The sequence below is a fragment of the Cinclus cinclus genome, chromosome 21 (genome assembly GCF_963662255.1).
Source record: "Cinclus cinclus chromosome 21, bCinCin1.1, whole genome shotgun sequence".
Taxonomy (NCBI): Eukaryota; Metazoa; Chordata; class Aves; order Passeriformes; family Cinclidae; genus Cinclus; species Cinclus cinclus.
In genome coordinates this window covers 8,628,507-8,654,828 of record NC_085066.1, presented here as the reverse complement: position 1 = coordinate 8,654,828, position 26,322 = coordinate 8,628,507, and the positions used below count along the sequence as shown (strand labels likewise).

Sequence of the window (26,322 nt, the reverse complement as noted above, 5' to 3'; positions counted from 1 at the left end):
AGGTTTCCAAATTTGAGTGATGGAGTTCAAGTCACGGGTGTGTAGTTAAATAGAAGTGTGTGATTTCACATGGTGAAGGGTTTTAAATTTGAGGTTTTTATAATACACTAATAGGTGGTATGGGACAAGATGGAGGGTTTTGGGTGTTGTTTCCTTTCTGTGTTCTTCTTCCTTGTTCTCCATGGTTTCAGGTTGTTGTTTCTGGTTGGACAGTCAGTGCTGCACTGTGGGTCACAGGAGTTTGGTTATTGGGTCAAAAATATAAATAATACAGGTGTTAATTCTCTGTTGGACTGTTTAGCTGTAAGAGACCTTGTAGCTATAGCTGGGTTCTCCTCCATTTTGCTCACTTTTAGCTGGTAGCTGGAAGTGTTGCTGAACTCTCTGTACTTCAGATAAAATGTAATAAACAACCAAGTCCAAACATGAGAAAATTCATCTCCTTTGTGTTTTTAATCCTGGCTCTGAGTGAAGACAGAAGAAACTCCAGACAAACCACTAATTAATAACGAGTGCAAATACCACCCGTTACATTTGAGCACGTCCAGGAAGAAAACTCAAGTGAGATTGGGCTGAAATCCTTCCCTGTGAGGGTGGGGAGGTGGGCACAGGGTGCCCTATCCCTGGAAGTGTCCAAGGCCAGGTTGGACAGGGCTCGGAGCACACTGGGGTGGTGGAAGGTGGTGGAACAAGATGAACTCCAATGTCCTTTCCACCCCAAACCACTCCACCGTTTATTTTATCTCTTGGCATATTTTGCACTGTGTCTGTTGTTTGGGGTGTGGAGATTTTGCTTGAATACACTGATTTTTTTATTTTTTTTTTTACAGTGATTAATTGCACTTGCGTTTTTTGTTCCTTCTTTTTTATTTTTCATCCCAGGGGATCGTGGGTAACCTGGCCAGTGGGAAGTCTGCGCTGGTGCACCGGTACCTGACAGGCACCTACGTCCAGGAGGAGTCACCTGAAGGTACGTGCACACACAAACCCCACTCGTATTTTTTCCCCGCACAAAACTACATCCTTACTCATTTTTGATCATGCAGAAATGAATTTGCATAGGAAAAAAAAAAAAAACAACAAAAACCCACGTGCTACTTCAAAATTTGTGGAGATTTTTGCTTTAACATTCTCCAGAAGGAGCTAAGTATGCACGATGAGTATAACTGTAGATTTTCCATAACTTCTTAGCATTCTTTTAAATACTTTGGCTCCCAGTGTGTGTCCATATGAGAATTAGTCCTGATGGAGAGGAGTTGACTGCTCTCAGTAGTGCTGCTGCTTTCAGGCACAATTACTGTCTGTAGTGGTGGATTTATGTACAATCAGGATGTAGGGAGAAGGAAAACTGAACTTAAAGGTGTAATTTGCTTATTGTTTAATATATTAAAGATTTGGTCTTTTAAGTGTTCTTATGGCATAGAAAATTAATTTGTACGCTGTAGTGTTTAACATTAATCCAAGTTTATAACTTGAAATCAAAAATGTCACAGTACCTTATCAAGGTTTATCTTACAGTAAATACTTTTTTTGATTATTTTTCTTTATCTGTTCTCCTTATGAACTTTTAAATCCAACTCTGAGACACTGAATTTCTGGTTCCTTCTTTCCCTTACTGGCTGTTCCCTTCTTTGCAGATATGGATGCAGGTAACTATACATTGTCTTCATGGCAGCTCTTGTTTTGAAGGGACAGATGGTGGTTTCTGTATTAGAGTGTTTTTTTCCCCCTTGTTTTGTGTATCATTTTGAGTTGTTTCCTTTTGATTTCAAGTCCTTAGTACATCTCACTGTTTTTGTCTCTTGCTGTAGTTGTCTCTTCAGCAGTAGTTTGTAGTTTCATGCATCTCTGATAACATTTGTTTCTAATTAACTCTTCCCACAGGAAGCTGGTTTAGCTTGGTAGTTGACATTTTAACAGCCTGGAATTGTAGTTAAAATGGGAGGAGAGGGGAAGGGAGGGATGGACAAGGCTTTTCCTGTGGAATAGCACTAACACTGAGCTCTTGCAGGTTGTAAGTTTGCCCTAAATGTTTTTGCTGGTTTGTAGCTAGAACCGGCAATAATAATTGATGATTGCAATTGAGCCTCTGCACAGAAGTGTGTGTGGATGATGCTTCTGGATGCTGATAGTGAGGAATGCTGATAGAGGCTGTAGTGTCACTGAGTACAGCAGAAATCACTATCTTGACAGATCTCTTCCCTCACTTCATGAACAGAGGATATTTGGATTTTTATTTTTTTCCCTTGGAAGATTCATATCTAGTGACTGTTGACAGGGCTAACCCTCCTCTCCTCCTAAAGGATGAATATTTTAGGTGATATTCCTTGGGAGTGTTCCCATCTGTCCTCTTTGTCTTAAAGGATTTTTATTTACAGCGCTGGAGTGACGTTGTGACTGTTTTTCCTGAAAGGATTAGATGACAAAAGCAGTGTCAAATCATTTCTCTGCACATAAGTGTGGCTGACAAGCCTCACTAATGACAGTTGCATTTCATTAACAGGAGGAAAACTGGAATAATTAAGAGCTCTGATTTGCTTTGTGAGGGGTAAGGTCAAAGTTTCCAGTCAAGTCAGCATTAAAGGAAATTCAACCCGTATAAATTACCCTCAGTAGACATCTGTAGTGGTGATTTGGTTGTGTTTTACCTCTCTGTCAGAGCATCACAGAACCACAGAGTGGTTTGGGTTAGAAGGACCTTTACAGCACCCCCTATTCCATCCCCTGCCATGGGCAGGGATGCTTTCCATATCCCAGGCTGCTCCAAGCCCTGTCCAACCTGGTCTTGAGCCCTTTAAGTTCCTTCAAACAAGTCACTAGAAAAGAAAGTGTAATCCTTCATGTTGGAGACCCGTGTGGATCCTCCCCTGTTCCTTTTCTGAAGGACTGTAAATGTGCCAGGTTGTTAAATTGGATAAAGAAGGGATGTGTATCGGATGTTAAGGTGTCAGCTGCTTGATCATTTCAGAAAAAAACTCGAGTTTACTTGCTTGGAATGGCTTCCTAACAGCTGAATTTATCAGGCATCATAAAATCAGTCCTAATGGGTGAAGTGATGGATATTTGTTTCATGTGAAAGTGGTGATTAAGCCAGGGACTGCTATTTCTGCTCGCCTTTGCCTTCCAAATTGCTACAATTACCAGGAAACCTGCCCTGCATCAGACAAGTGCCTCATCTCCTGTAGGCCTTGACTTCAGCATTCCAGCAAATGAATTTGAACTACGTAAAGATGTTTTCAAGTTTCCTTCAGCTCTCTAAGTGAGGGATTCCTCTTGCTGCCCATCACCACCTTCCCACTCTTCATACTGGAGCTTTTCTCTCGCTGCCTGCCCCAGTTTTCATTTCCGTTCAGAACTTTTTGGTCCCTCATGTGTTTTGTAACTTGCAGACTTGTGTTTTCTCAAAGAATAAGTTTTTATTAGGAAGAAAAACAGCATTGGGACTCTTCCTTTGCATATTTAACATGCACTCAGATGTGCTGCTGAGTGACACGTTTTGAATCAGATGTAAGAAAAGCAACAATGTGTTAGCCTGCTGTAAGTGGGGGGATTTCAGTGGTCTGGGACTTCTAATTTTTTTTTCTGTGATGATACAAGAAGGAAATGATGGGAAATAAGCAATCCTAGGGATTTGTGATCTTCTAAGGACTCTCTAAGTGATTGGAAGAAAACCTACTGCTGGGTGCTTTACCTAATGAAATAACAAGTAAGGTGTGGGAAATGGTGTGGCTTTATTTTCCCCCCATCTAAAATTTAATTCTGCCTGCAGAAGCCAAATGAAATGTGTGGTGTATGTGGAATTTGAGACTGAATTCTTTGCAGACCAAGGTGAACTGAAGTTTGTAGGAGTAGTGAATGTCAGGAGGATTCTGTTACTTGTTTGAGTTTTGTTTCCAAAAAGCCATGGAGGTGTGAAGCATGACTTAGAGGCTTTTCCACATCTCTGGCATGTCTGTGAATGTTTTAAGTCACGTCATGATTATTTCAGTACTTTGTTTTCCAGTGAGTCTAATAAAACAAAATTAATAAAAAGACAAATTGTGGTCCAGGTTGTCTCAGCTGGGATGACAAAAAATGAGGATTTTTCTCTATGTACTTGGGATGTATTTAAGAGTTATTTATTCATTTCATGTGGAATCGTTATTTTTAGTGTTTTAAAAAGCATAAAAGCCATCCACCATCCTGACTTGAGGCAGCAAGTAGTTTTTTGCAGTCAGTGGAGGTTTCATCTCTTTCTTTGTGGAGATACTTATAATAAAAATGAAATTTTCCCCCAGTAAAAGGTACAGAATAAAGCCTTTAATGTGTTTTTCAGAAAGCTGTGATCATTTACTCTCTTTACAAATTTGACCTAAAAATTTTTTCATATTCTTGCAGCCTTCACCACATAACTTTTCAGTACCAGAGTGAGCAGTGTATCACTTGCATGGCAGAAATGGTCATAAAACATCAAGAATGGTCACGCTTAATATTAAAATACTAAATGAAGTGTCACCCTCAGTGTTCCCTTTGAAGCATGTCATGATAGTATCATGAAAATAACTTGCCAGCCTGTAACAAAAGCATGCATTGATGATCTTCACGCCTTCTCCAACGTAAAGAATTCTGATTCTGTGCAGAAATTACATCTGGAGGGGTGGGTGTCCATGTCTTTCAGTTGATCTCGAGTAACTATTTCTGTCTGATGCTTCCTCAGCAAAGGGTAGTTATGCAAGGAGGATGGAGGAAGAGTGCTTTAAAATTTCAGCTGCTTTTGTTCACATCCTCTTAAGAGATTTTCTCCTGGTCTCAGACCCTTACACAGTATGTGTGCAGAAAGTTGAGGCATAAACTATTAACTGGGATGACCTTCCATTCCTGACTTCATTCAGGTCTGATCCTGGGCTTGAATCCAGGAGTATGGACCTGGTTCACCTGGGGGGGGAAAAAAAGCAAAGGGACAAAAAAAGAATCCTCATCCCTGGAAGTGTTCAAGGCCAGGCTTGGAGCAGCCTGGGATAGTGGAAGGTGTGGGGCTGGAACTGGCATGGGCTTTAAAGGCCCTTCCAATCCAAAGCACTCCAGGATCCTTCTTTGCTTGTATCTGGTTGTGCTGAGATGCAACACTGGGCTGGGGTTACAGTTTTTGTTTTGGGTTGAGTAGAGCATGGGAGCTGTAGCAGAGCTGGACATTTTCCCCTCTGCAGCACTGAGATTCTTGTCCCCTTCTCCACATGATCCATGCAATTCTGCCTGCTGTGAACAATTACGTTCCTGAGGCTGCCAGTCTTTACAGAAGCCACTTGCTATTTTTATCTAGTTAATATTTTTCAAATTCATAGGAAGGCCATATTTACTAAACACCCAAATTTGATCTTTGATGACTAAAAGGAGGATGTGTCCCAGACTAATCTGTGTGCTCTGTTCCTGGCGAGCAGCTGGCTGAAATGTGAATTAAGAGCAGAGAAATGTGTCCTGTGAGGATGTACTTGGGTGCTTTCCTTGGAAACATTCATGCCTTTTCATTCAGGATTTCTTTGGAATTCCAGAAAACCACCACCATGCATGTAAAAACTTACACAGAGCTTACGCAGGGAGGGTTTTGCAAGAATCCAAACATGAGTTAAAAAAAGCCACATCAACATTAAAGTTGCATTTTGTGGTTCTTGGGCTGCAAAACCCGAGGAAGCTGAAAATTTCTGTGTTGGTTTCAAATCCTTGGTGCAGTTTCCACAAGCCCCCTGAACACTTTGGGGCAGATGAAGGATTTTTTTTTTTTTTTTTTTTTTTTTGTTTTGTTTCCCCCCCCACCTGTAAACCCACAGGCAGACGCTGTGTCATGTTCAGCAGACAGTGATGACTTGGGACATGTGTTTCAAAATTACCTCTTTTCAATTCTTTGTCTGCCTTTTTGCTATAATAGTACTGACTGATTATTTTTATTTGGCATTTCACGCTGACACCCATATATAAAACAACACTTGTCTCTTTTTTGATCCTTTTAAAGTGCTGCTGCAGTGGGTTCTCTTGGGCTTTTGGAGCCTTTCAGGCTCAGCATAAGAGAGGGTGTTTATGTATTCTGCCCTCTCCCCTCTGGAGCCCTTCCCTCTCCTCGCCCTCCTGGGACTGCCAGTGTGGGTTGGAGTCCTTTGAAAATCTCTCTGTTCCAGCTGTCGGGTTGGGGACTGTTTAAAGTGTCACACAAATAGGGAGCTCTGTTAATTAAAGGAAAAACTCAAGTATTTGCTCTTTAGGAGGTGCTGAGGAAGCAGATTTCCAGAAAGGGCTTCCCTTTTAAGTTGTGTGCCTCAAGGATCTTTAAGGTGTTCTCTTTAACACCTTGCACCCTGAATGCCCAGAGGTTTTTGGGAAATAATGGCTGTAGCATTTGTGTCCTCCTTGTAACAGGCTCCTCTGAAGGTTGTGTCTCAGGGAAAAACTGTAAAGCAGATTTGTAACTTCTGTTAAAACTTCAGGCTCTTAACGGCAATAAAAGTGACGTCTTCTCCCAAGCAGTGAGTGATGCTGTGAGAAGAAATCATCTCCAGCTGTGGCCAGGGGAGGTTTAGGTTGGATATTAAGGAAAAGTTTTCCACCAGAAGGGTTTTCAAATGTTGGAACGGGCAGTTCAGGACAGTGGTGGAATCACTGTGCCCTGGATGTGGCACTTGGGGACAGGGCTGGTGGTGGCCCTGGCAGTGCTGGGTGAGGGGTCAGACTTGGTGATGTAGGAGGGCTTTTCCAGCCTGAACACGTTGGGGATTCCATGGTTTTAAGTCTCCAGTGCTCCCTGCTCTCTGCTGCTGTTGCTTTTGAAGCCAGTTTGGAGTGGCTCCTGCTGGACCTGCCTTTTGCTTTATTCCTCAAATTCTGCTTCTGGATGTATTTCTAAATCACAGCCCACTGTTTCACTCTTGATCTCAAAGCCAGATTTTGGTGTTTTTCTTTGAAGGTGTTCCTTGTTCAGCTTATATTTGGTTTCTTATTGTGAGCTGTTTTTTCCCCTTCCACTGAATCTATTGTTGTTTTGGGAAGTTGTATCAGAAAGTATTTTATTCACAGTATTTTGAATTCTCAGCAGATTTGCTGCCACAGCAGGCTCTCACCAGGTGTTTGTACCCATTTTAGAGAGGGTGGATTATGGTGTAATCACTGCAAGGTCCAGTTTTAACTTCAGGGTTGCTATTTGTGATGTAAAACTGTAATGAAAGGACAGGTATTAGAGAAACTGGCTAGGTGTAAGAAACATAGGGATGTTGGAAAAGGCAAGAGGGGTAAGAAAAGGCCTGAGATCTGTGCACCAGGGCTTATAGGAGGTAGTTTTTGGGCTTATCGTTATGAGCTGTTTAGGGTTTGTTAGTGCATGTTAAGATTTCATAATTATGTTGGAAGCTTGTGAGGTCAAGGAGAAACTTTGAGCCAATGAATTTTGTGTTAGATTGAAAGCTGAGATGGGTTTGTCTGGAAGATGAAATGCCTGAGAAGCCAAAAAAATACATATTTTAAATCATGGGGCTGACTTTGTAAAGAACTTTGTTTGGAAAGTGGTGTTTTGGGCTGTAAAGGTTTAAAACTAGAAAAGACTGGTGGTGGAAAAAGGTAGGAGTGTGCTAAAGTGGTATCACATCCTGCTTGAAAGAGCTGACTCGCTGGGGTTTTTTCATCTCCAACTCCTTTGATAAAAATAAGCTTTTAAAATTAGATTTGTATATATACAATTAGTGGGTGTGAGGTGTAAGCAGCTCTCTGCACCTGCTGTCAGTAAAATAAACTGAGGGGGGAAAAAAAAGAATAAAAATGAGCTATTAGTAGAAGCAGGAGCATTCCTTGTAGGTCCTGTCAGCTTGTGGTTGCAAGAGGCTTCTGATACTGGGGAGGTTGGGTGGGTGTGAGGGCTCAGGGTGAGTGTCAGAGGAGGGGGTTCCCCACAGGTTTCTGGGGGTTGTTTTTCCTCCCCTTTAATCTGTCAGAAATGCTTCTGAACTAGAAGAACATACAGCATGTTCAGCTTTTACCTGCTCATGCCCCAATTTTTGTGTGTTGATGTACAGTGGGTGTCTGATAAAGATGTGTTCCTGCTTCATGTTGGACTGAGGGCTGTCTGAACCCAAGGTTTATCCCTGGAATTAGGGTGTAGAGCTTTGTATGTCTGCTCCCACTTGATATTCTTGCCTATTTAGCTGGATTAATAACTGTAAAGATGGGAACAGTATTTCCCTTGCCCTAAAACAGGATCAGCTGTTTATTTCTTGGTGAGAACTCACACCTCTTCTCCCTTCCTGGTCTGTTCTTCTAAATAACCAGGCTTATTCACATGCTTATTTTCTGGGTATTTTCTAGGCAGATTTGGGTCCTTAGCTGCCATGGGATGCCCTATCCAGATCAACACAGGCTGATGCTGGTGTGGTGGCACAGGCTAGGACAAGCTGTACCCTTCTCTGCCCTATGGAGGAATTCCCAGCTGTTGTTCTCTCTTGTCCCAGAGGTTTTTGCCATCCTGCCCCATCTTTCCACAGCTGGTTTGTCCCTACTTTTGTCCCTGTGATGCTGCTTTTCTTTTCCCCCTCTTTTTATCAAACTTGTTACGGTCACGTTGAAGTACAATCCAATTTTCTACCATAATTGCAGTCCCTCCTGCTTCATCATCTAGAAACTAAATAGCCTGTTACTTCCATCTTCTAGGTTATTAATAAAACTGGGTACAGGAGAGTTGGAACTGCTGCAGAAACTTGGATTAGGATCGTGCTGCTTCTTTCAGATGAGTCATTTGATGGGGACAGAGTGTGCTTTACCTCTCTGTCTGTACTCACATTAGGGTGATTTTTTTAAGACTGGCCCTCTCTAATTGGCTTAGCACAGCCTGCAGTGGCTGTCAGGAGCTTTGCAGTGAAAGTAGAAGATGCACTGCTCTGCTTCTGACTCCTGTCTCTGGGTAATGAGGGAAACTTAATTGCTCAGAGGCCGGCTCTGGTTTGTTCCCATTTCTCTCCTTCTCTATCACCTTCCTTTCCTTCTGCTTGGGATGAAACACTGGATCTAGCTCAGCCTGTTTATCATGGAATCTAGCATGTTTAGGCTTGGGAGGGACCTTAAAGCCCATCCAGTCCCACCCCTGCCATGAGTAGGGACACCTTCCACTGTCCCAGGCTGCTCTAAGCCCCAGTGTCCAACCTGACCCTGGACACTTCCAGGGATCCAGGGGCAGCCACAGCTTCTCTGGGCACCCAGTTTCTTCCCATCTAACCCTGGAGTTTCTATGCAGCTTGAGGTAGTTCTTCTATATTTTTGAAGTGTAAGCTTTTTTCCTAAATGCTTAAAAACTTCCAGTGATCTCCCTTCAAATCACTGCCTGATTTTGGGAATCCATTACATCTGCCCTTCTGGAAATACATCAGTGAATGCATCTCAGAATTAAGTTGTTAAATGTCATTGCAGGTACTGCTGAAATTCCAGCAGTGAACCCTCTTCTCACAGAGTTGCGAGATCATTTATTAGTGCTTCCTTGCCAGTTTCTAGGTAACGACCAGATTACATGATGCAATATTGCATTTATATGTGGTGCCTCTGGGGGGCATACCTTGCTTTTTAATTTGGGTATGGCTTGATACCTCCAGGAGACCTCTCCACCTATTTGCTGAGCTACATCTTAAACCTATTGAGAGAAGCAGATGGTGAGGGTTGAAAAGCTCAATCCAGGCTGCTTTTGTTGGCTTTTGGGGTTTGTTTTACCCAGGTAAAGGGAAGGTGGTCCAGGGCTCCTTCTGCAGCTTCAGTCTCATGTGGCAGTGATGATTCCTCGGTCTTTGGTCATTGACCCAGCTCAGCCGCAAGTGGTTGCTGAATTGTTGTGTAGCACAGTGATTGTCTTCAGGAAATACCCCAAACCATAGAATCATGGAATATCCTGAGCTGGAAGGGTCCTTGACCCAACACTCACATCCCAGCAGTCCCCTCCTGTGCATCCCTGAGAGCATTGTCCAAACATTCCTAAAGCTTTGGCAGGGTTGAGGCCACGACCATTCCTTGGGGAGGCTGGCACTGCCCAGCACCCTCTGGGGGAGCAATCTTTTCTTCTCTCTCTTTTTCTTTTTTTTTTCTTTTTCTTTTTTTGTGAAAATTCAGCAAAAACATTTTAAAATTAGTTCATTAAAATAAAAAACATGAGTAGTAAACCAGAGGAGCACTATTTGGCCATCTGTTTGAACCGAGAATTCTTGAATGTGTTTCCGTGAAGAGGAGCCAGGTTCTTGGCACTATTTTCTATCTTCGGAGGGAAGGAAAAAAAAAGGAGAGAATGTGCATGTGTGAGACAACTGGCTGCTGATATCAAAATGCACATGTCACTGGGAATATAAAATGCAGGCTTTTAGAGCTGCCTCAATCCTACCTTCTGTCTCACCCTGCCACAGTAGACGTTCAGCTGCTGCCTGCGCTTGTCGTGTGGCCAGCCCCCCAAATTTATCCTTCTCATATGGCTAAATAACTTCATCCCCGTGGCAATTTGCTTGAATAAAGAGCCTGGTGAGCACAGTGGAGCCTGGGGATGCAGCAGGAAAATCAGCGGCTGCTCCGGTGAGCAATTACGCGGTGGAACAGCTCTGGGCGAGAGGAGGGGGTGGCCAGGCTGTCAGAGCCTGGATTAAAGCCTTCATCCCCCGAATTCCCCATGTAATATCTAGCTTTTGTAACAGAGAGCACCTCTGATTACAAATGTGTGCAGTGTTTAAAATTAATACCGATTTTCGCCGGGTAATTTCGGCACCGCCGCTGATTCCGCGCGCTCGCCTTTGGAGCGCCGTGCATGGAAATGAGATCAGCAAGCTGCTGTTGATGCCCCCCATTCCTATGTGTGCTTGGTTGTAAATTGCTGATGCACAGAATTTATTTAGCTTTATGATCAAAGCTGTGTATTTATGTGGGGCATTTTACAGCAGGAGCATGGCCAGGTGCACCTGAGAGAGATGGGGTGGTTTGTGGGCTGCTTCACCCTGTGCCAGGTGGGTTTGGGCGCAGGAGCAGTATTTGTCACCTGTAAAAATTCTGGAAATGAGAATGGATGCTGTTCTTGCCCTGGAAAACTGGAGATAAGTGCCTGGAAGTGCCTGTGGTGCTCTGTCCTTCGGTTACCAGTCATCCCCTCCCTGTGACCTCCCCTGACAGGTACATATGGGAGCTGAGAAACTCCCTCATTAAAAAGCTGCGTGTGTCATGATCCTGATGGGACCAGAGCAAAGCCAGTCGCCTCCCCTGGGAGGGCTGCTGTGGGTTTTGAGCTCGTTCTTTAGATGAAGAAGGTCATTTCTTTGTTCTCAGTGCCGCTGGTTTAGACAGTAATTCCTGGCTCCAGCACATACACAGATATTTAGGAAAATGGGGTATTTTGTAGCCCTGGGAGAGCGTTTGGCTTCCTTAGGGGTTGCTGGAGTCCCATATTTGAACTGGCTGATCTCTGTAATTCCTCTTTGCCTATGGTGCTTTACAAACTCTGAGTTGTATTTTTTAAAAAATAATGAATATGGTGCTGTCCAAGCTGAACTGTCCCAAAATTGCTGCCCTTGCCCTGTTTTTGCTTGCCCAGACTGCTCATGTGTCTCATCAAAGCTCATCAAATCAAAGGCAGAAAGAGTTTATTGTTTGCCTTAATCCTACAGCCACAGATACCTGTAGGGTACAGCCTTGCTCTTTATATTCTTTACCATTTATGCTTTTGTTTGTGTAAATTCTTGATATTGAGTAGGTTTTCTTAATCTCTGTCCTGTGCAGCACCTAATTTTGTGTTGTGCTCATGATAAGGGCTCCTTAATGATGTAGAAGCACAAGTTATTAGGGATGAATCCTGCTGTGAGCTGAGATTTGCATGAAGTAATTCTTACTCGAGGGATGAGCATGAGTTTTCCATTTCTGAGCCTTCAGATTTGTTTTGAAATATTTAGTACAGCTTGGAAATACAGGGCATTCTTTGAAACAGTTTGGTTGGAGAGGTGTCAAATTCAAACTATTTGTCATGAGATACTTAAATCCAAATACAAATCAAGGATTGTGAGGATGTGCCTGTTCCAGCTAATGAGCACATCCTGCTTTTAAGGGTGAAGAAGCCATTTGCACAGATTTGAGCTGACTGTGCCTGTTGGCTGCAGCAGGGTGACAGTCCTTGGTGAAGTGGGACAGCACATCAGGATCTGAATTTCATACTGGAAATAACAAGAATTGCACTGAGCTCCATGCCCAGTGTTTTTGGGGAAGGCAAGGAGCAGGTCCCCAAGGTGATAATTTAGGAAAAGAGCTGCTGGCTGACTTGCACTGTATTTATTAAATTTAATACCCTTTTCCAAGCTGCTCTAAACAGTCAAATCATGAAGAGTAAAATCTCTTAGGGCTCACATTTGTGAGCTGGGTATGTACATTCAAATACTTCTCTATTTTTCAATTCTCTACTTAATTTTTATTCCACCCTGTCTGGCCCTTCTTTGTGGCTCTGAGGACTGTTTGAAGGTACAGTGAGACTGGCAAGGCATCCTGTTGACCATGGGAATAATCAGTTGGCTCCTCAGTGCATTTGGTATTTTATAATTACCTGGGGGAACTTTCAGTGTTTAAAAAAAAAAAAGTAACTAGGAAATAGCAATTAGGCAGAACTTTCCCTCTCTGATCACGCATATACTGCATTTCCATTGTTACTTATAGCTTTAAAACCTCTCTCTGGAGGGCTCTATATTAAGTAATTCATCTTAGTTAACACTTCATTGGGAAGAGTGTGCAATTAATGGACAATGTATCAAAATAATGGCATGATTAATAGAAATCCAGTTCCTGAGGGCTGAGACTGGTTTCCTTTACAAGTTTTACACTTGTTTGGGATTGTTCTTTTCAGGTTCAGTAATGATATGTATTTATCTGCCACTTGATCTGTGAAGGCAGGACTGAAATCCACTTTGTGAGCGAGATAATGAAAATCCATATGTAGCTGTTCTGCTCCTTCTGTGCCATTAAACAACCAGAAATGCTATAGTCTTAATTGTTGCATGTTTAATACTGCTAATAGAGTAAGTTTATAAAGAAAAGATTAAAAAAAAACCCTGAACAAAAAAAACCAGCACAAACCCACAAAACTTCCCATTCTTAACATCTTTTATTAAACACAAAATGTGTTTAAACACGCTTAAATGTTGCAGAGAGCTGAGCTGTGGTGTAATCTTGGTTTGAAAGCTGCTGTTGTGGTTGAGCTGGGGGGGAATAGTGGGTCTGAGCCCGTGTGGAGTTCCCCTAAGGCACCAATTTTTGTGCAGATTGTTGTGTTCTGAGAATCAGCATTAGCCTGGGAGTGCTGACTGACTTGCTTAGGGAGCTTGACTGGAGATCAAGTCAGAGCTGTTGGCTCTCAGCACATGTTTCAGTGCTTTGGTTTTGGTAGAATGACAGGTTTTGAAGCTGGGAAATCAGGGTTCGAATCAGAACTAATTCCAGTTTTAGAAACTAGGAAGAAAAGTTTAGCGTGTATTAATTGGTGTGTTTTATCTCAGCGTGGGAAGCCCAGCTGTGAAGGGTGAGTGATGCTAAGCTGGAGGCCTTGGGGACTTGGGGGCTTAGGTGGGGAGATAAGAGTGGGTTTGCTCCAGGAGAGGAACCTAAATGCCTCCCCAGTGCTTAGGCCAAGCTTGCTAATCCTGGTTTAGGCTCTGTCACACTAGAAGCCCTAAATGGGATTTCTCATTTTTGAGAGAGGCAGCAGAATGCCCATAATACGCTTTTAGCCCCAGAAGAAGCAATCCCAACCCTGCCCTGGGGTAGTGGCTGAGTCCCTGTGAGCCAGGGGACAGGAGGTGACAGAGCAGCTGCTCCATCTGCTGGGGTTGGAGCCTCCTTGGTGGTGACATGTTCTACATTCCTTAGAAACAAATGCAGGATCAGGAATAGGATGTGGCTGGGGGCTACGACTCCGTTCTCTTTATCCAGGTGTCCAGAGCAGGTCTGGGATTCATCCTGAGGCAGCAGCACAGGGTTCTCTGCTGGTTTAGCACACCTCTCCAGAGGTAGCACCATTGTAGCTTTTTGTCTAACATGTGTCTTGCTATCTTCCCCTAACTGTGGTGTTTGAGTGTAGAGCTCTCATTGCCATAACATCCCATGTGTGCTCTGAGAACTGGGCTTCCCTTGAGGAAATGCTGACTGACACAGGAAACTGATTTTGGTGGTGATACACGATGTTGTTTGTGTGCAGCTTTGCCTTTCTTAGATACACTTCTCTCACAATTATCTAAAACAAAGGTGATACCCACGGCATATTAACTATATCAACCCAAGGACACCTAACGTGGGTTCTAATGTAATTGCTGCCTTTTTTCCACATTATCCTTATTATTTATATATGAAATATAAATAAGGCAAGTTCATGAACTTCAAGCAATTCCCTTGTGTTCCCATATAAACTTCAGTTACATTCTGGTAATTGATTAATTTGCAAAAGACCTTTTTTTTTTTTCCACAAGCGAAGCCTTTTTCTGTTTTGTGTTTTGTACCTTTGCTGTGTGTAACGATCTGCTTTGTGTGGCAGGTGGGAGATTCAAGAAGGAGATAGTGGTTGATGGACAAAGCTACCTGCTGCTGATCAGAGATGAAGGAGGCCCTCCAGAGGCACAGGTGAGCCCAAAGCCTCACTTTCCTAGTTTTTCTAAACTTCCTTTGAAGGAACTGGCTCTGCTTTGTTCTGTCCTCATTTTCCTGCTGGGAGAATTCCAGCATCACCCTCAGGTGAAAAAAGATGTTGTCCAGCAAATGGTTGGTATTTCAGTAACAATGGATGGATGAGTGTGCGCAGCAAGTATTTGGGATTCTTGCTGAGACCTTCAAGTAGGGATATACACTTCATTTTCCTGAGCCCCCAAGCAGTGTGCTTCCCCCGGTGACACATCAGGATTTCACAGAATCACAGAATGCTTTTGGTGGGAAGGGACCTTAAAGCTCATCTCATCCCAGCCCCTGCCATGGGCAAGGACACCTCCCACTGTCCCGGATTGCACCAAGCCATCTCCAGCCTGGTCTGGGACACTCCCAGGGATCCAGGAGCAGCCACAGCTTCTCTGGGCACCCTGTGCCAGGGCCTTACCATCCTCACAGGGAGCAATTCCTTCCCACTATCCCATTTACCCCTGTCCTGGGTGATGGGAAGCCATTCCCTGTGTCTTGTCATGCTCCAGGCCCTTGTCCCAAGTCCCTTTCCAGCTCTCTTGAAGCCCTTCTGGAAGGGACTCTAAGGTCTCCCTGGAGCCTTATTTTCTCTAGGTTGAGCACCCCCAGCTCTCCCAGCCAGTCCTATCGATTTGCCTTGGAGAAGACACTTGTGGGTTTGTGTGCTTGACCCTTACTCTGTTCTGAGTAAGTTTGCTTATGTGCTGCTTAAATCACCTCAGACCCAGCCACACTTTCTGCAGGCAGCATCCTTGTCTAGGGCATCCTCCTCTACCTCCCCTCACCTGGGCACTGGCAGGATTTCCTGAGTGTTGGCTGCTGCTGGCTTTGCTTTGCTCAGCTCTTCCGGGAGGGATCAGCTCCCAGGCAAGCAAGAATTTAGCATCAGGAACTGCGCTGTGGCCAAACAGCTGAGGGGGAGCGGTGCCAGCAGTAGCAGCTTGGGTTCAATTCACCACCACAGCTCCAGAGGGATGGGAGCATGGGGGAAGGTGCCAGGACAAAGGGGAAGAGAGAGGACGTGGAGGAAATGGAGGCTGAGAGAGACATCCTGGAAGGAAGTCACAGGACAAAATAAAGCGTTGGCACATCTGCAGCTGTGTCAGCAGGAGTCACAAGGAAAGCTCTGTCTGGGGCTGGGAGGGATTTGGCTGAAGCACCCCCTGGTTTCCAGCCTCTGATGCTTTTAGAGCATTTACTCATCTAAAAATGTAAATAATGGGGGTGTAAAGGTACAGGTGGCAGTCTGAGGTGGTTTGGTGCCCCAAGAACTGGCTTTGTAGAGCTCACAGGAGCTGCCTGCAAACTGCTGAACAGCACAGGATGTGCTCCTGGTGTGTGCCAGGTAAATCTTTGCTGTTGTCCAGTGGAAGGTGTCCCTCCCCGTGGCAGGGGATGGAATGAGATGAGCCTTAAGGTCCTTTCCAACCCAAACCGTTCTGGGATTCTGTGGTGGCTGAGGTTTGTTCTCCATCCTTGTGATTTGCCAAAGAGGTTTGAGGTGTCAGTGCTGTCTCACCTTTCAGCATGAGGGTTTCCTGTAAATTCCCTTTGGAGTTTTTGGGTGCAATTTCAAGTTACATGTCTACTAAAAATCTTTAATGTATCCATTAATTCCTGCAGTGAAAAGTTTCCTTGTGGGTTGATGAATAATGGGGATTGAATTTGAAGTGCAGTAAGCAAGGAGCTGACATATGAAGTTCCTGGCACTGGGTTGTGGATATTCCCCAGATTACTGTCCCCTTTTTTTGGGCAGGAAGGGAGAAAAAACAAGCTTCCCTGAAGACTCTTTTTGTGGGTCTATGATCTCTACTGTCTTTGCCTAAGATAAAATGGTTCTAAGATGAAAATAATTGAATTTCCTGCTGTAAAACCAAATTAACCTAGTGACTGACCTACAATGAGCTGCTGCATGCAACTTTTTTAATTTAAACCTTCTTTTATAATTTGGTTTTGGGCTTGCCTTGAACTAGCAGCTCTGCTCACTCACTGTAATAAGTCTGAGAATGGATTTCAGTACCAGTAGCTGATTTATTCTTGTTTCAAGCCATTCCCTGCACAGTACTCTGGATGATACCTCCAGGGTTTCCAGACCTTGTGTTACCCGAAATTCCTTTGGTTTTCTGTACCACAGGTCTTATATCCACAAAGATGAAACTGCATTTCAGTATGAAAAGAAAAATAAGGAATTGCTGGAAGTGTTTTGTGTCTGCAGGAGCTGCACTGTGTAAATCTGTGGAGTGTTTTAAAATCTTCATTAGAAGGCTGCTGTACACACTGATCAAATGTTCAGAGGGTTTAGAGAGATTGTTAGCTTCCACATGGGATGCCTTAAGGACATTTCATTTGCTGGGATGCCTTAAGGACATTTCATTTGCTGAGAAGAGTCTTTGGCATGATGCTGCTGAGTCCAGTCAACAAAAGCCATTTTATAATGAGACTCAAGCCCACATCTCCCAAATAATGACACAGTCTCCAGTTCCTCTGGTTGCATCTTCTGGTTTGAACAGTTTAACAGTTTGGTGGTTGACCTTATTCTGGCACTGACTCTGCTGTTTGTTAATCAGTCTTGTCCTTTCCCTCTGGAAGATTGTCCTCCTGACTGTCTTGAAAACCTTAAAACAATTTTTTGTCTATTTTTACACCGTAACAGCCCAGGCAGTGTTTGGTTTCAAGACAATCATCATGAATATGCAAAGCCTTTCCCCAGTGAGCCTCTCTGTTCAGTGTGTCCCCTGGCATGTTGTAGTAAAAATATAACAAAGAGCACGGAAATCCCCTGGCTGAAGCTTGTTTCCATTGCTCTAAATTTGGGTAGGAATGGAGTCACTTAGGGAAAAATAAAGGCAGCGAGGTAAGCTGGAGTTTTTTCTTGATGTCCTGTTTATGTTCACTTTATGTTAAGTTAAATGTCTTTAAACAGTCTTAATTCACTTCTGAGCTAAAGGCTTCTCACTTGCATGGTCACTGAGGAGCACCTTGGCTTGGCCTGTGCACCTGCATGTCCCTCAGCAGGTTCCTGATGCCAAGTGACAGAAGTTTGCTCTTCCACTGAAAGCAGGACGAGGCACTTGGTGCTGTTGGCTCAGCTGAGAGTGTCTGTATGGTAAAGAATTGGAAGTCTTAAATGAATGCTTTTGGACATGAATTAAGATGTGAGAATTCCTAGCAATGCCTGTCCTGGCACTGTCAGCCACATCAGTATGTGTGCATGCAAATCACAGCATGGGGATGCAGGCAGCACTGCTCATTTCAAATGAGAGGAGTGCTGCTCATTTCAAATGCACGGATCCAGTAATCCCAGCCTGCTGTGTTCTCTGGGAATCAAACCCAGTGTGCACTGACAGTAGCTGGGCTGGTGGTTACACACCCCAGTGAAGAAGAGATGCTCTCGTGGAGAAATCCCTTGTGTATCCCAGATCCCCATGGCTTGCAGGGTGATGAGATTGATCATTTTAGCAGCTTATCCTCCTACTGAGGCCTTGGTTGGTTGTGAGTTTTTCTGGTGTTTTTTTTCCCTTGCAGGAAGGTAAGAACATTCTTCTCTCAGCTTTCCTTCCTTCCCCCTCCTCGCTGCTCTTCTCACAGTTGGCCTTTTCCATTTTTATCCTGCAGTTTGCCATGTGGGTGGATGCTGTTATCTTTGTGTTCAGCTTGGAGGATGAAGTCAGCTTCCAGACTGTTTACCACTACTACAGCCGCATGGCCAACTATCGCAACACTAGTGAAATCCCCATGGTCCTGGTGGGCACCCAGGGTAAGTGCAGCCTGATTTCCAGCTGCGGTTGTGAGACCACAGTGACTCTTCCAAGCTGGCAAAGCCGTGTCCTGTCCTTTCCCCTTTGCTACAGGGCTGTGGAATTGCAAGGACTGTATTTGAGGAGAGAGAAAAATGCACTCGCAGCTCTCTTGGAGAGGGAGTGTAGGACTTCAGCAAGGGAAGAAAGAGGGGAAGTTTAGGTTAGATATGTACAAGAGATTTTTCCCTGTGAAGGTGGGGAGGCCCTGGCACAGGGTGCCCAGAGAAGCTGTGGCTGCCCCTGGGTCCCTGGAAGTGTCCCAGGCCAGGCGGGATGGGGCTTGGAGCAACCTGTGATAGTGGAAGGTGTCCCTGCCCATGGCAGAGGGTTGGAACGAGGTGAGATTCAAAGTCCCTTCCAACTCAGACCATTACAGGATTCTGTGACTTGCAAGGAAACTTTAAATAATGCTTTCAGTGTGTGCTGGTTTTCTTGCTCAGCAGAGAGATGCCCTTCTTGAATTTGGGCAGGTGAATCAGTTGTGCAGGGAAGCTCTGCAACCAGACCAGTTTCCATGTGCTTGGCAGTCTGGAATGGTTCAGCACCCTGGCATTGCTGAGAGGCAAAAGGATGAGAGGTGGAAGACTTCCAGCAGCACGGTAGGAAGCAGAAGTGAACCCTGGCCTCAGGCTGTGCCTCTGGGAGACCTCTTTAAATCAGGTAGAAATGCAGCTTTCTGCCACTTGAGACAGCCTCTCCCCCCAGTTTTTCCTTCTGCTTTCCTAAAGCAAAATATAGCAAGGGAAATTAACCCAAAATATCTCACTTTCTTTGGTGTTTGAATGGTGTTTTAAATGTTCTCTGCCTTGTTGTGCCAGTATATCCCAGTAATACTCCACCAGTTTCCCATACTGTGATTGGTTTGCTGCATTGGTAGAGTTGAGGCTGTTCTGGTCCTGACCATATAGAACCATGGAATTATTAAGGTTGGGAAAAAAAATCTTTAAAATCATCAAACAAAACTGTTCCCTCAGCACTGCCAGTGCCAGCACTAAACCATGTCCCCAGGTGCTGCATCCACACCACTTCTACGTCCTTCCAGGTACAGAGCCCACCTGGCTGTCCCCTCCTGTCACGGAGTTGTGCAGAGCCAGAAGGTCCCTCCTGAGCCTCCTTTTCTCCAGGATGAGTGCCCCCCCCCCAGCTGCTTCTCACTCCTTTTTAAGTTTCTTCCCTCTGGAGCATCTATTTCCAAGAGTATCCTCAGGTTGCTGTTCTGTGTTAGAGAAAGAGCACAGGTGGTGTGAATTGTTGGTTCAGTTTTGGGCATCCTCCTTTTCGTGTGTCCCACTGGTTCTGGTGGTGTTGGAGCTTTTTGGTGGTTGGTTTTTCGTTTTTTTTTTTTTTTTTTTTTTTTTCAGCCACATGGTTGGGGAGCAGTTGGCCTTCCCCTGCCAAGGGGTGACAGTGCAGAGGGGATATGTGGGCAGCAGGGAAGGAGGAATCACAATCCAGCTGGAGGGAGGAAACAGATGATAAGAAGGAAAAGGGGAAGTAGGAACAGAAAAAGTCTTAGGACAGCAGAAGCTCCACCAAAAAGCAGAAAGGAGCTGCTTTGAAGCCCACGTTTTGGGCTTGAAGCTGGAGTTGAAAAGATGAAGGGGAAACATTTCTACAACTTTTTTTTTTTTCTGTGCCCTTCTGACACTGGGTTATGGTTTTCCATCTCCTTCCTGTTACTTCCAGAAAAAGAAAAGTTCATTTTCTGTTGCAGCACTGATGCAAAAGGGGATTTTTTGAAAATATGGAAATAATGCTAATTCTAGAAATAAGCATCAGGAGAGAACACAACTTTTTGTCTGTGTTTGACAGTGAAATAAAATGCATGTAATACATAAATACACTTGTTAAAATATGTATTTGAACTATACTTCTTTCATTTAATAGAATCCCAGAATGGTTTGAGATTCAGAGCACCTTAATGCATATCTTATTCCAACTCCATGTTGTGGGCAGGGACACCTTCCACTAGCCCTGATTGCTCCAAGCCTTGTCCAGACTGAACTTTGTTTTGTCAGATATCTCTGAAACGGGATGTGAAATGAAATCTTTCCCAAAATAATAACACTGTCCCAACGCTTCCAGATGTTCTCCCCTGGCTTCCAAAGCCAGCTCAGTGCCCCAGCCTGAGCCACCTCGGTACAAGGAGGCAAACTTTGGGGAAGCTGTGGTGTTCTGGAGCTGAACCCTGTCAGTTCCTTTCTGGTTAAATGTTACCAGCGCCCTCTGCTGATAAAAAAAAAAAATAGGCTCCTACTTCTAATTTCTGCTTTATTTTTATTAATTGGGTCTGATGAGAAGGTGATGACAACATCATTTGAGGTCTGATCCTGTCATGCCTGGGGCAGAGTCTCAAATACAACGTTGTAAGAGGCATTGATTCCATGTTTAGGTTCAGGTGATGCTTTTTTTCCCAAAGAACAAATCTGTTCTGCTGCTGTGGGCAGTTGCAGATTTTAAGGAAGACTCAATGGGCAGCTGTAAATGCTGAAATAAACACCTGTTGTAGAACCCTAGACTGGTTTGGGCCGAAAGGGACCTTGAAGATGATTGAGTGCCACCACCTGCCATGGGCAGGGACACCTTCCACTATCCCAGGTTGTTCCAAGGCCCTTCCAACCTGGCCTGGAACACTTCTAGAGATGTTACTCTTCCACCGAAGAGTAACACAGTACTCCTGGGGGAAAAAGAAGTTGCTTTTCAAGATCTTTTAATAAGATTATCACTTCAGATAGTATGGAGTAGCAAGGAAGAAGCTTTTCCTTTCTGTTCTGGTGTAAGATGTTTTCAGCTCCTCTGGATAAGCTTTAGAAAATAAAATTTCTGATTTTCAGCTTTCATGAAAAGAAGCTCTTGGAGAAAATTACCAAGTATTATTGTTTACAAAAATACAATTTTTGTCAGCTTTGCAATATGTTCCCACGTGTCTGGGTGCCTTTACAGTAGAGTTTGAGAAAGCAATTTACAATCAAGTTCTATTACTTGAAAATATTTAATATTTCACATTTCATACTCTGTAGTCACTGATATTTACAGAGGCCTAAAAACCATTTGACATGTTTGTACTAATTGCTCACTTGTTTCCCTAAATGTATTTTACATCAGAGCTTATGCTCTTTCATGTGACTGTATTTTTTTTTCCTTTTTTGGCAGCAATTGAGCTCGATATATGTATTTAGGGAAAGCAAAAAGTATTGGAGGTTTTCTCCCTGGCTTTTAGAATCAGTGTACTGGTAATTTGGATAAGGAGATGTAAATTAGAGTGATGTGCACCCTGTTTCATGGTTTGTCTTTAACCTCACTTCTTGGCTATTGGTCAGTATGAGAGGAGCTGGCCTGAAGTTGTACCAGGAAAGGTTCAGGTTGGATGTTCCTCACAGAAACAGTTGCCAAGCATTGGAACCATGCCTGGAAGTGCTCAAAAACCACGTGAATGTGGCACTTGAGGACATGCAGTGGCCGTGGATTGATGTTACGCTTGGTGACCTCAGAGGTCTTTTCCAACTTCAGTGACCCTCCTGTGACTCTGTGAATCCCAAGCTGGTTTTTCCAAGTGACCTTTAACGGGTGTTTTCCCCCTGTCCTTCTGCAGATGCTATCAGCTCCACCAACCCCCGTGTCATCGACGATGCCAGAGCCAGGAAGTTGTCCAATGACCTCAAGAGATGCACTTACTATGAGACCTGTGCCACCTACGGCCTCAACGTGGAGAGAGTCTTCCATGATGGTACTGCTGCCTTTTCTCACCCAGCGCCTCACTCCATCCTCTAGCTGCTCTTTCTAAGGAACCACCCATCTGGGATAGCTCAGATATTTGCCTGCTTAGTTAAAGAGAATGCCTGATTTTTAGGCATTTTTGTTGTGTTTTCTAAGATGGCTCCTTAACTTGAACACAGTGCACGTGCACTGATGAGTTCTCTATCACCAGCACCTTCAGTCTTAACTGTCTTAAGCTATTTTTAGTCCTTATTTAATTTTCAGTGTTCTTTGGTGCTTCCTTTATTTTAGCAAAGTTTTCTTTGGTTTTAGTGCTCGTGGGGAGGCTGAGGGTCTGTTTGTGCAGAGTAGCTGAAAATGCTACATTTGAGTACCTTAGAGTTCATGGGGTGTTAAAAATTGTGAGATAGGTTGGGTGTTGGGAAGGAATTCCACCCTGTGAGGGTGGGGAGACCCTGGCACAGGGTGCCCAGGGAAGCTGTGGCTGCCCCTGGATCCCTGGGAGTGTCCAAGGCCAGGTTGGATGGGGCTTGGAGCAGCCTGGGACAGTGGAAGGTGCCCATGGCAGGAGTGGGACAGGGTAAGCGTTAAGCTCCTTTCACACTCAGACCATCCTGGGACTCTTCGAGAGTCTTGTGTAGGGGTTTTAATCCTTGTGGGCCCCTCCCAGATCCAGGTATTCCATATTCGATGATTCTGTGATCTTGGAGTTGGATGAGATGGGATCTGTGCCCCCTCTAGTGGAATTTCGACCACGTGTCCTGGGGCTTGGCTGGCTTCTCGCCAGGCTCCTCTGGTGGCTGAACTTGTCAGCCCCTCATCACAGCAGCCTTCTATGTCTAAAAACCTTCTTAATTAAGTTTTAATGCTTCTCAGAGCTCCTTACTTCTGTGCTTTTTTGTTTCTGACTGCTCATTGCAAAGTCCTGCTCTGCCTGTGCTTACGTGAGGCAGTGTCACATCAGCATCTTGCAATGGGGTGTGAAAAGACACTTCAGATTTAAAAGAAAAAGGCAAAAATTTCAAATTTTTACATGGAATAAAAGGCGATACATTCTAATGTTTACATTGGAGAAAAAGTAAAACTTGTAATTTTTACATGGGAAGAAAAGAGGCAAAACATTGTACATAGTACAATGTACATGGGAAATACTGGCATGCACCCGTTTTTTTAACCAATCTGTTGGTCAGATTTTTGAGAAGAGCATTTGAAGCTGCTTCATCATCATGCTTTTCTCCCTGTTTTCTCTTGAACTAGTTGCAAAAATTGTTGTTTTAACTGCCTGGATTTTCTGTATTGATTAGGACTTTCAAAGACTCATTAGGGGGTTTTGTTAGCACATTTATTTTTGAGTGCTGGCTGTGGTTAGATTGTTAATTATATATTTTGAGTCCTGGTGTTTGTGGCTCTGTCTACAGCCTTCTTGTTTTGTTTTTTTTTTCCTCAGGGATTTTAAGGGAAGTCTCTTGGTGCAAAGCTAATGTGATAAACTTGTAAGCTTTCAGGAGGTTCGTTTGTCTCTCTTTAGCCATAAGAAAGAATTGACAGGGATCATGTGTTTTAAGAAATATCAGGGTGTTGTTTTGCCCCCATGGCAGCCAACCAACTCTTTAATATTTGCCAGCTAATAGGATTAGAAATGCTTCTGTATGAATGGGTTACACTTGCCAGACACGTCTGGGACTGAATCCAATTCCTGATAATTTTTGCTGTTTACTTCAGCAGGAAACAAAGCAACTTCTTAACCCCATTAAATGAGGGGGTGTGAATGAGCAGTGTAAGCTGTTGATAGGGAGCACTCGATTAAATACCCCTTGGTTTGTGCTGCTCTGGGGCATTCAGGTTCAGTGTAGCTTTCACAATTCTTAGTGGCTTCTTCAGAGGTTCACATTAGTTTGGCACCCTGCGATAGTGGAAGGTGTCCCTGCCCTGGCAGGGGATGGAACAAGATGAGCTTCAAGGTCCCTTTCAGCCTAAACCATTCTGGGATTGTGCGACAGGAGGAAAAAAAAAAAAAATCCACCTGAGGATGTTCCAGCCCACAGACTTTTCTTCCACACACACAATTAGTGGGTTTTGACACCAGCTCCTGGTTTGGGCTGCTTTGCTTGCGGGCCTTTTTAAAAATGTGTTTTCTTGTTTCTGTGCTGTGCCTTGCTGTGATGTAGACCTACCTTTTGGAGGAAGAAATTGGAAATGGCATTGAAGAGCTTTTTACTCCTTTGTTGCACACACTTTAGAAATTAAATTTCTAATTTGTCCCCTACAAGCAGCTACTGAACTTCCTGGTCATGTGTTACAATTCTTCTATGATAACTCATTTCCCCTTTTCTCCACAGCTGAGTGGTAAAATAACTGGAATGATTATTGTTATTATGAAAATGCTACTTTGTTCTCGAGTTAAATCCAAATACCTCGTTTCCAATGCTTCATTACAGCTGATAAGCTCACTATTGATTGTAACAGAGATGGAATCATTGAATCACTTGGTTTGGAAAAGACCCTTAAGATCATCAAGGCCATTGGTTCATATTTTGTAAGAGGAATGCTGAGGAAGGTGAAAGCTGAAATCCTCCCTCACATTCTGCTATTTTAGAGGCTATTTTTTAACCTTCAACCATGTCCCACTGAGATTTAATCCCACATATGTTGGGAGTTAAAACCTAAATTTCAGGCTGAAATAAAAAAGAGAAGTTCTATGTTTCAAGGGTTTAGCTTAGTAATGTGCCCAATGATGAAGGCTAATAAATCCCTTCATATTGTTTGGTATTTTGAATAGTTGAACAAGGGAGTTGCATTTTAAAAATCAGTTAAATGCTAATAAGACCCATTTTGCTTCATATTCCCAATTAATAATTAGACTTTTCTGCCTCTGCTTATCAGAACAGATTATATCAATGACATTGGAAATGATTATTTTAATACTTTTTGTCAGCACAGTGTTGTAATGATTGTGTACTGCCCCAGGATGCCTTTTTAATGGTTTTAGCCTTCTTGGATTAGTTTGATGTACCATTAATGCATGAGGATTGCTTTTATTTTTGTTCACAGTATATTCATTACCACACATCTTGCCCTGCTTTACATTTGGATTCTCCCTGACCCATTTAACTATGGGCCATGCGAGTCTCTGACACCACAAAGGAGCAAATACTCAAATATTTAGAGGACAAAATTTTGCTATTACAGGGCGTGAAAACAAAAGGGTTTGAGTCTAACTTGAGTTCAGAGTTGAATCTCTGTCACTTAGCAGTTCAGCCAGGGGGACTTTTCCTCATCTAGATGGCTGCAACCTCCGATTTTGATCTAATACTGCCCAAAAGAACAATAAAGCTGTGAGTATTGAGGCAGGAGTTACAGGTATGTGGTGGCAGAGGCTATCGCTGCCTCACAATTTCCTCTTTGCTCTGGTGCTGTGCTACTGCCGGTACTTTTGGATGCTTTATTGGCAAATTTGTTGGGTTTTGCCCTTTTCTGACCCAGAGATGGGGCAGCTGAGAGGCATTTTTAAAGAACTTTTATTCCAAATTCAGTCTCATATGCAGTGTGAGACAATACAGATGTTGTAATTTACACCATCGTAATAAGAAGCCAACTATCTCTACAAATCCATTTCCCACAGAAAAAGTAACTATTTTTTTATTAAGGAATGTGTCTGCTCTGTGTAAAAAATCTACTAGACTTACTTTATTTCCAGACCCGAATAGTATTTCCCGTGTGGTGTTGAGCAAAGGTGTCTTAAAAGGAGAACTTCAAATTACCATTTCTCTGTTAAGGGATGGGAGATGACAAATGAATCCTGGTGCTGCCGGATTGACGGGAAGGGCTGTCACTTGCCATCAGCGTTATCAAGGCAGCTTTTATAGATGTGTTTTCATCAGGAAATGCTAATCAGCCGAATGGCAAGTGGATAAAAGGGAAGGCAGTCGGTCCCATCCCGAGAGTTGTTTTGGAGAGATCCGGCGTTCACTCCGGCACTGGATGTGGCCTGAGGGATTCCGGGCCGGTGGGGACCCCAGCGCAGGGCAAAATGAGGCAGCGATTCCTTTGGCTCCGGGAATTCCTTGTAGCTCCTGGGATTTTGGCCGAGGCCTCGGGAATCTACGTGGCATCGGCGGTGATGAGCTTCTCTGAGTGCTCG

The 26,322-nt window shown here is 43.8% G+C and overlaps 1 protein-coding gene across 2 annotated transcripts in view; it reads left to right on the top strand.

The window, feature by feature from the left end:
- AGAP1 (ArfGAP with GTPase domain, ankyrin repeat and PH domain 1) overlaps positions 1 to 26,322 on the top strand; it is a 299,706-nt gene that overhangs the window by 97,118 nt on the left and 176,266 nt on the right. For both annotated transcript variants that reach the window (XM_062506694.1, XM_062506693.1), the window contains exons 3-6: positions 883 to 970; positions 14,531 to 14,616; positions 18,280 to 18,421; positions 22,057 to 22,191. In XM_062506694.1, coding sequence (XP_062362678.1) covers positions 883 to 970; positions 14,531 to 14,616; positions 18,280 to 18,421; positions 22,057 to 22,191 — 451 coding nt within the window. The remainder of the gene's footprint in view (positions 1 to 882; positions 971 to 14,530; positions 14,617 to 18,279; positions 18,422 to 22,056; positions 22,192 to 26,322) is intronic.